We start from the raw sequence: 9,481 nt of genomic DNA on the forward strand, positions 1-9,481 counted from the left end.
ACAACACATTCTATTGGTGGAGCTTTCAAATGGTTTCTAATGCTGATTTTGGAAGAAATGCTCTATTTCTTCCATTTAGATGTATTGTGATAAATTTCTAATTTAATGGTCCATCGATATTTGATTATTTTCTATCTGATCCAGAAACTTTGCTGTCAACATAAAATATAGTCAATTGGTCATAATTGGGATATAGGTAAACATTTTTCTCAGGTTCCCCTTGAACAACTTAAGACTTTTAACTGATTTTTTAGAGAGAAAAGTCAGATTTAACTTGATGGATTCAAACCCAACTTGATTTATCATCCATCGGTTCCATTTTTCAATATAAAAATTACAGTTACTATTGCAAGGGTTCTTTAGGAGGGACATATATACTTGCAGTCCCAACTCTTAAATTGCCATGACTTGCATGTTACTAAGAAACATTATGAACAGCTAATTCTCAAATTGAAACAGCTTTTTGTTGAATTTGACAAATTTGAAACTAATTATAAGGGTAAGTAGTAAGCATCAAAGCAATCTCTATTCATCCAGTCTTGCCCAACTGATGCTAAAAACAAATGGAATCCCTAGAGCAAAATGGAATCCCTTACGCAAAACATATAAGCTGAACAAAAGAATATAACCGACACAAACTAGTATACTGTTCTATAGGATCTGTGAAACCCAGGATAACAAAATCACTAGATACTAATTACATAACAAAAACTTTCTATCATATCAGAATTCTAATAAATAACAATGAACTGACATTCCATTGATGGATATGATGCTTCAATCCTTTTCATCCTCTTTCGTACAGATTTCTTTACACACTCACCAGAAGTCAGAAGCATAAGGCTGAACAAATGAGATCTTTGGGGTAAAGGCACCACCCTTCCTCTTTTCTCTGCCTCTCACTCCTCTTACTTGTCCTTGAGTTGAAACCATGATTTACAGAGTAAGGCTTGTAAGGAGACCATTGCATATCTTAATCATATGCAAAATCTCATCATTCTTCTTTGCCTGCCATTTTAAGAAAGTCTTACCATGAGGAACAATATTCGATTAATTCCCCTAATGATAGGTGTAATCAAGTCAAAGAAAAAACAAACATTACCATGATCATGGTTTAGGGATGTGCTGTCTTGTGGCTTCTTTGCAGTCCGTTTAGCTGCCTCAGCTGCAACCATGTATCTCAAAATCAATAATTTACTCCTCTTTTAAAGTTTTAAATGCATAAAGTAGGTCTTGACCTCATGAGTCACAAACTCACCCTCCCCAAGAATAATTTTTTTTTTTAAAAGCTGTCTTGGACTCTCTCACTAGCCTTTATACTGGCAATTTTCGCTAGCCAAACTGTTCTGTTAATCTTATCAAGTCTTTGCCTTTATTTTTCATAATTTATATGCCCATTTCTAAGTAAATTATTGTCAATGAGCTCTAGCTCAAATCGCACTTCTAATTGTAATATACCAAATTTTAATAGTCTTTAAACCACCAAAATCAAGGAATAAATCTTTGGTATAAAGGCTGAGATTCCTCCGTAGAACAAGCTAATTGAAGGGATATTGATGACAAGGAGTGACATAATTGAACAAAGTCAGCACTTTACCTCTCAATGGTCTTTGTATGCCTCAAGCATCAAGCTGGCCTGGTCCCTAATCAACTTGGTCAGAATCACAAACATTTCCAACTCCACCATCTTCCACCTCTCCTCCAATTGCACCCTCTTCTCTTTATCAATAAATTCAAGTCCTCTCTTTATCAAACTCTACTCCAACGTCACATTCTTATCAAACCTTAACATCCCATTCAAACATCTCCCCGAAACCCCAGCAGCAGAGGCATCAGCATCAGCAGAGCCCCAAATTTTCTTCGACAATTCACATGTCTTTCTATCATGGGGTTTCGAAAAGGTTGGGTCTTTACCTTTCTTTCCTCGCCCAGCCATATTGCGGTACTTCTTCCTTAACCTTTTCATCTTATCCACCAGTTGGGGCCTTCATAACTTCCACGTGGAGACTCTTCTTAACATATGCGGCGACATTTTCGGCGGGATTAGCGTCATTTATAGCTCTGTAATTCACCATCCCCTCCAGTAATTCTATTTCATTATCATCGCTCCACAGCCTCTGGAAAAGCTTCTTCTCTTCCCTACCACCACCGCCGCCGCCTTGGGATTTCAGTTCCGGGTCTTTCTTCTTGACCCGCTTCAACGGCGTCGTTTCCGCTTCACTGTTTGGACACTTCTTGGTGGCAGAGGATCTTGGCTTTTACCAGAGTCAGTTCAGGTTCCATGAGTTTGGTAAAGACCCAACCTTTTCGAAACCCCATGATAGAAAGACATACGAATTGTCGAAGAAAATTTGGGGCTCTGCTGATGCTGATGCTTCTGCTGCTGGGGTTTCGGGGAGATGTTTGAATGGGATGTTAAGGTTTGATAAGAATGTGAGGTTGGAGGAGAGTTTGATAAAGAGAGGACTTGAATTGATTGATAAAGAGAAGAGGGTGCAATTGGAGGAGAGGTGGAAGATGGTGGAGTTGGAAATGTTTGTGACTCTGACCAAGTTGATTAGGGACCAGGCCAGCTTGATGCTTGAGGCGTACAAAGACCATTGAGAGGTAAAGTGTTGACTTTGTTCAATTCTGTCACTCCTTGTCATCGATATCCCTTCAATTAGCTTATCCTACAGAGGAATCTCAGCCTTTATACCAAAGATTTATCCCTTGATTTTGGTGGTTTAAAGAGTATTAAAATTTGGAAAATTAAAATTAGAAGTGCGATTTGAAAAAGAATGAAAATTAGCATTTCAAATACAATGAAAGAACCTAGGTACCCAAGCTTACCTTTGAATTTCCTCTTCTTATTAGCTCTCCTCCTCTTCCTTTCTGCCTGTGTAAGCTCAGTTTCTTCCTTAATGTCACCTTTGCCAGTAAAAACTTCCTCAGGAGCCAGCATAGCTGCGTCTGAGACAGCCACAGGTGCAATCTGCACATGGAAGACATTTTCATTTATAATCAATTCATTAAAAAAAAAAAGGGAAATTTGTCCATGGAAGGCAGACCACATAATTTACTCGCTTGCTAAATATGGAGCAGATAAAATTTTGAAATGAATATATACAAACTCTTTACCTCTTCCATTGCTAGAGCTGGGACATTTGCTTGTATAGACATGTCCTCTATAACCTGTCCAAATCAACACACAACCAATAAAGACAAGGACACAAAATGTTCACCACGTATTGCCTAAAATTAGATGTTCACTAAGATGATTGAGATTGAAAAGCATACAGGTTTTGGAGCAAAGTGGAAATGAGAAAGAGCATCCAGCTTTAAGCAAAGTTTCTTGAACAACATGCTAGCCTGATCAAAGATAATGCCAAAAAGGTTGAGCATATATAATATCTTCAAAAGTCTAAGTGGAAGGAGCAAACAACAGACTGTCAAATGGGAAGTTCTGAAGTCCTATACAGCACCATAAGGACACTAAAGATATGAAGATTACAAAGAAGAAATAATCAGGAATGCAATGAATATTTAAGTAACAACGAAAACTTGCACCTCTTTCTTCTGTTCATCCTTGAATGACAAAGGGGCAGAATTCAGATTTGTCTGCTGAACATATTCTTCCTGCAAATAATTGAAATAAATAAAATGTCGTTAAATATTGCTAATTTAAGTAACAAAGGAAGAATAAACTGTATTATAAACTTCCTTACTAAAGTTCCGCTTGGGAGGAGGGAATGGAATGAAATGGAAAGGAAGAAAAAGAATAATTTTAGAATATTCTTCCCTTCTCTTGTTTGGGAGTTTTAATGAAGGGAATGGAAAGTTCATTTTCTTGTTTGGAAGTTTAAGTAAGAGGGAATGGAATGGGTAGGAGGGAACACTCATTCCTCTCTATTCCCTTAAAATCTCAAATTTTCATTCCCCCCGAAATTGGGAGGAATGGGAGAGAATGAAATTAAATTTAATAATTTTTTTAATAAAACTCCCAAAATACCCTATATATTCAACATTTTATTTTAAAATAGGGGTCTAATAGTAATATTGTCATAAAATGATTCCATTCTATTCTCTCCATGTTGCTCCCAAACAGGATTACTTACATTCCATTCCTTTATTTTAAAACATCCAATCAAGGTTACTTAATTCCATTCCATTCCATTCTTTTCCATTCATTTCCCTTACTTAAATACAATACATTCCATTCTATTCCTTTCCATTCTCTTATGACTCATTCAATTCCATTCCATTCCCTTATGAACTCCCAAGCGGAGCCTAAAGGTCCCCCAAAAAATACAGATCCAGTGTACAAAACCATAAATTCCAGGAAAAATAAGGGGAGAGCAGGACATGAAGAGTAAATCCCATAATGAATCATGTCAGAAATTCAAACCTCATAAACTTCAGCAAGACCCTTCTTGCTTTTATTCTCGTCCTGCATATTTAACAAGGAAAGTGCTGAATAAGTAAAATTCTATCATCGTAACACTTAGAATGAATTTACTTCAGTATTTCAGTATAAAATGTTTACCAACTCTTTGATTTCTCTCGGAGCCACAGACGGCAACCTAGGAGCCTTTTGCACATCATCATATTGTCCCTACAAACATCATAGCAATATTGTTGCTGATTAGTAATGGAGAGACATCAAAGTCACAATGACTAATGCAGCATGTGTAATGTCAAATAAAACAAAAGGCAATACTTTTCTTTTTTTTCTTGGTAAGCGTATAACCATTCTTATCTAGTACACAAATAAAAGAATAATTTGATGACATCATAGTCAAGTCCAACTATAATCAATGACCTGATAGCATTCCAACTAATATCTGCTAAACAAATGGAGTCTACCTTAAGGATCCGTTCCTTTATGATTTCTTCAAGTGCTACTGTAACCTCCTCAGTGATCACAGGGGCAGGTCTCACATTGTGATCAAATTCCAGATCAACTTCTAATGCACTGTTCACTGGCCTTTTTTCAGCAGTTACCTGTTGCCAAGATATTTAATCCACATTTAGATACATTCACTTGAATCAAATCAACATCTGCTTCAATTATGATCCAAACAAATTTGATTTAACACTATAATTTTAGACTGATAATATTACCTCTCCCTGCATGGTCCAATCTTTTTGCTCCAGGTCTTCCTTTTCCATCAGCTCTATTTGAGATCGAAGCTTCTGAAGTTCTTTTTCATGGGTAGAAAGAGTCTCTTGCTTCTATAAATAAGAAAATCAAGATCAGATGTGTTTCAACTAAAATTCCTGCTAGCAATGAATGAAATTTTACTACTACTAAACAATGTGCACATATATTTTGAAACAAAAAAAAAATACCTTATTTTCAAAAGCCCCATCATCTTCTTGATCATCACCCATGTCTGAATCCTCTTGTTCATCACCCATGTCTGAATCTTCTTGTCCATCACCCATGTCTGAATCTTCTTGTTCGTCACCCATGTCTAAATCTTCTGACCGAACATTCACTTCTGATTTTCGTTTTGAAGTCTTTTTCTTATTAGAACCAAAAAAGTCATCATAACTGAAATACACATATGCACAGATTAAGCCCAGAAAAAAGAAATGTCAAACAAATCTATCAGAGTTATAAATATACACCCCCATGCACAACATTAATACAAGATATATAGCTCAAAAGCAAAGATTAGTTCATGCATCCATCATCTTAAAAGTAGAACTATTCCAAAGAATTTGAGCATTCCAACTCTATTACCATATAGCAAAAATGCAATTTTTAATTATTGATTGGTAAGTTACTCTCAATGGGTCTTGAAACACAACCTCACCATCCATCCAATTATTATCAAAGCAGGAAGTGTCATTTGACCTAGAGCTCATTAGCAATTCTAATTTTTTATCTAAAAAATACCAATGGCAATATGAATATAACAAATTGGAGCAGTTCATTAGAGCCGACAACAATGAAACGAAAAAGAAACAACATAACAGCACCTTGCCATCTTGTCCGCATTTTGATCATCGTCTTCATCATCACCAAGCCCAAAGGCTCCAAGCTAAAAGAACAAAATGCCAATGAGTTAGAAACCCCCAACAAACATCATCAAAATCAACTTAAATAACACTAACAAATATGCACTTTCCATACCAAATTCAAACCCATCAAATTCTTCTAAAGCGGCTAAAACCACAATTCCATAATTAAACCCAATCAATCAAAAATTCTAAAAACCAAAAGAAACCAACCAAATTATTCAAAATGTTATCTCCACCAAAAAAAAAACACTCACCTCATCATCCTCTTCATCATCATCATCTTCTTCTTCTTCTTCTTCACTTCCCTTACTCTTCTTACTTTTCTTACCCAACCCATCACCTTTCTTCTTTAATCCATATTCCATAGCTTCACCATCCTCCAAAAACCCCTCCAATTCCTTTATCTTCAAAAACGCATCTTCAATCCCACCTTCTCTACCTTCCTCTCCCTCCTCTTCACCCTCACTCTCTCTCTCTTCCTCCTCCTTCTCCTCCTCCTCTTCCTCTTCTTCATCCTCATCCAATTCCTCATCAAACCCATTTAATCCCTCATCAAGACCATCACTTTCCTCTTCTACAACACCCTTTACACCCTCAGAACCCTTGTGCCCAACTTTCTGAACCTTCTTCAGCTTCGATATCTCATCTGGGTTCTTCTCGAACCGCTTCACCTCGCGGCGCAGAGTCGACATAAGGGGGTGGGATTGGAGATCGATTTGCTGCCATATCTGCTCGGCGTCGAACCCTTGGGTCAAGAGCTTTTCGAATGGGGATTTCGGAGTGAAGGGCTTCAGAGAAGCGAAGAGGTGCTCTGACGCGGCGCGAGCCGTTTGAGAGAGAGACGGGTTCGGTGTTAGCCATTCTGGTGCCTTCGTAGATTTCAGGCGTTTCAGAGCTTCGAGTCCGGGTTCTTTGGTTGAGGTCGCCATCCCCATTGATGATGAGATAGGTTTCTTCTTTGTCTATTTGAAGAAGAAGAAGAAGAGGTTGGGTTTTAGAGGGTTAGGGTTTTAGATGGGCACGTGTCAAAATTAAATGTTATATTGTATCACTATTATTATAAATAAATATATAAATATATATATATATATATATATATATATATATATATAATACTACAATTCTTTTAAATAATTTTGAAAATGTAAGTTCTAGTTAGCTCAATTTGTAAAGTTTGTAATAGTTGTATAAGAGATCTGGTACTAAAAATTGATTAGTATCTTGGTCTGAAAATAAAGAGCTATCATCAAGAACGGACGCCATAATTATAAATAAATAAATATATATATATAATACTACAATTCTTTTAATAATTTTGAAAATGTCGGTTCCAGTTAGCTCAATTTGTAAAATCTCTAATAATTGTATAAGAGATCTGGTACTAAAAACTGATTAGTGTCTTGATCTGATAATAAAGAGCTATTATCAAAAACAGATGCCATAAGTTGAAACTCTAAAAATAAAAAAATAAAAAATTGAAAATTACTGAACTCTTTTAAAATATATTTTACCAATTGAATTCACCGAACTTACTAAACAAAATAGTATACTAAAGTTTTTGAAATCTTAGGAATGGAGGTTTACTTATAATAAACTATATTAATTTTCCCCCTCCACAAAAAAAAAGCTATATTAATTAATTTTAATATAATTATTGAATACTAGTTTCATCACAAGGGTTTTGCACTTGCAATGAAACCTTTTTTTTTTTTCCATAATTTTTCATTCATCACTGTGGGGCCCAATAAATTGTGGCCTTGGCCCATTTATTCATTGGGGCCCAAGGCCCGAGCCGAGGAAGGTTATAGCCCAGGCTCGGTAATACAAGTACAAAATAGTCTTAGAACACAGCCGATGACGATTCAGTCCTCGGCATGTCTGAGGTCTCACTAAAGGGAATGGCAAAAACGGTATAGGAGCAGCTTGGAAAAAATCTAAAATATCTAGATCAATAGAGAAAGATACGCTGGAAAGTATAATGACCAGGGAAAGCTGCCCTTACTGCCATTCAATACTCTACACCTGACAGAGCCATACTCTCCAGTTTTTACAACCACCCCCAACCACTCTGAATATGGGCTGATGGGACAAGTATCAGTCTTGGAAAAGTCGATCCTACACGTGGACGAAGGATAAGGAACACATGAGAGTATAAAAGGAAAAGTAAGCAATTCAGAGAAGAGTCTGGGAAAAAATGGCCAAAAACCAGAGCCTCCCAACCCGCCTCTAGGAGAAAGGCTCCTAGGGCGAACACGATTTTAGTTACGTATACCTGCCACGAAAAACCCACTGTCTTGTGACCAAGGTCTAGCCTTTCAAACCCACGCTCTATAAATGATATTGTTTGGGCCTTTTTACGTGCGAACCCAATAATATTATGGGTCGTTACAAATCGTGTCCTCACAATTGGCGCCGTCTGTGGGAAGGCTTGTGTGTTGGCATAGGCGGTAGGTTGAGACAGTTCCCTTATCATTTCTAACAGCCGATTGTAGTGTTTTAATGTAAAGTTCCACTAGGGGCTATGTTTCTTTACTAAGGGCTACGCTTCATAGCGTCAGCCGCACGGATGGTTCTAGGGGCTTGGCCGAGGAGTTAATTCCCCTAAAACCAAGGTCTCATGCCATAGTCGAGGGGTTAATTCCCCCAACTACTTATCAAAATCAAGTTTTGGACAGAACCAAGGTATTGCATGGTCCTCAGACTCAAACCTATGGGGAAACCAACTACTTATCAATATCAAAAACTGAGTTTTGGACAGAACCAAGGTATTGCATGGTCCTCGGACTCAAACCTATAGGGAAACCAACTACTTAGAAGAAAAAACTGAGTTTTGGACAGAATCAAGGTATTACATGGTCCTCGGACTCAAACCTATGGGGAAACCAACTACTTAGAAGAAAAAACTGAGTTTTGGACAGAACCAAGGTATTGCATGGTCCTCGGACTCAAACCTATGGGGAAACCAACTACTCAAGAAGAATTCTAAGTCGCTCAGTCCTTGGACCAAATACCAGAAAAGGTCAAGGCTATGAAGGTTATTAGGAAGATGGTGAAACGCCTTATTACTCAGCGACCAACAGGGGGGGTACATTTTGGGTTATGCGTCCTCGGATAATTACTTCCTACATGGCATCAAGCATTCAGCCATCACCTCGATCAAATTCGGGGTATACAACCCACTTTCGGGTCAATCTTATTGTACACGATAGCTCCAATAAGTTCATAGTAGTATCTTTTATCTTGGTAAGGAATTTTGGCCCTAAGTATCGCTTTCTTAGGTCGGCATTATTGTGCCGAACAATATTATTAAGTTCATTATGAACACCTTTTTCTCAGTAAAGGTTTCTGCCCTAGGTGCCATTTATTCAAGTCGGCATTATTGTGCCAGATAATTCCAATAAACATAGAGCAAAATCTTTTTATTAACTGAGGTTTCGGCCCCAAGCATCGTTCATAGTATAAAAATAAAAAG

General features: G+C 37.3%; 1 protein-coding gene across 5 annotated transcripts; it reads right to left on the reverse strand.

The window, feature by feature from the left end:
* Positions 1–507: 507 nt before the first annotated feature.
* LOC115964082 (U3 small nucleolar ribonucleoprotein protein MPP10) lies at positions 508–7,021 on the reverse strand. Of its 5 annotated transcripts, none has more exons than XM_031083394.1 (13): positions 6,264–7,019; positions 5,968–6,029; positions 5,332–5,536; positions 5,104–5,214; positions 4,846–4,983; positions 4,526–4,594; positions 4,388–4,429; positions 3,550–3,618; positions 3,280–3,351; positions 3,110–3,174; positions 2,833–2,974; positions 1,103–1,165; positions 508–1,008 (listed from the first exon to the last, which is right to left on the reverse strand). In XM_031083394.1, exons 1-12 carry the CDS (start codon positions 6,942–6,944, stop codon positions 1,115–1,117), a joined length of 1,707 nt encoding a protein of 568 aa, XP_030939254.1. In that variant the 5' UTR covers positions 6,945–7,019; the 3' UTR covers positions 508–1,008; positions 1,103–1,114. The 5 variants fall into 5 exon arrangements, with proteins under 5 accessions (XP_030939254.1, XP_030939253.1, XP_030939252.1 ...); XM_031083393.1 differs by having other exon boundaries at positions 3,121–3,174; positions 6,264–7,018; XM_031083392.1 differs by lacking the exons at positions 508–1,008; positions 1,103–1,165 and adding exons at positions 1,598–1,614; positions 2,615–2,672 and having other exon boundaries at positions 5,104–5,211; positions 6,264–7,021.
* Between the last annotated feature and the right edge of the window lie 2,460 nt (positions 7,022–9,481).

Source organism: Quercus lobata, chromosome 10 (assembly GCF_001633185.2).
Source record: "Quercus lobata isolate SW786 chromosome 10, ValleyOak3.0 Primary Assembly, whole genome shotgun sequence".
Classification (NCBI taxonomy): Eukaryota; Viridiplantae; Streptophyta; class Magnoliopsida; order Fagales; family Fagaceae; genus Quercus; species Quercus lobata.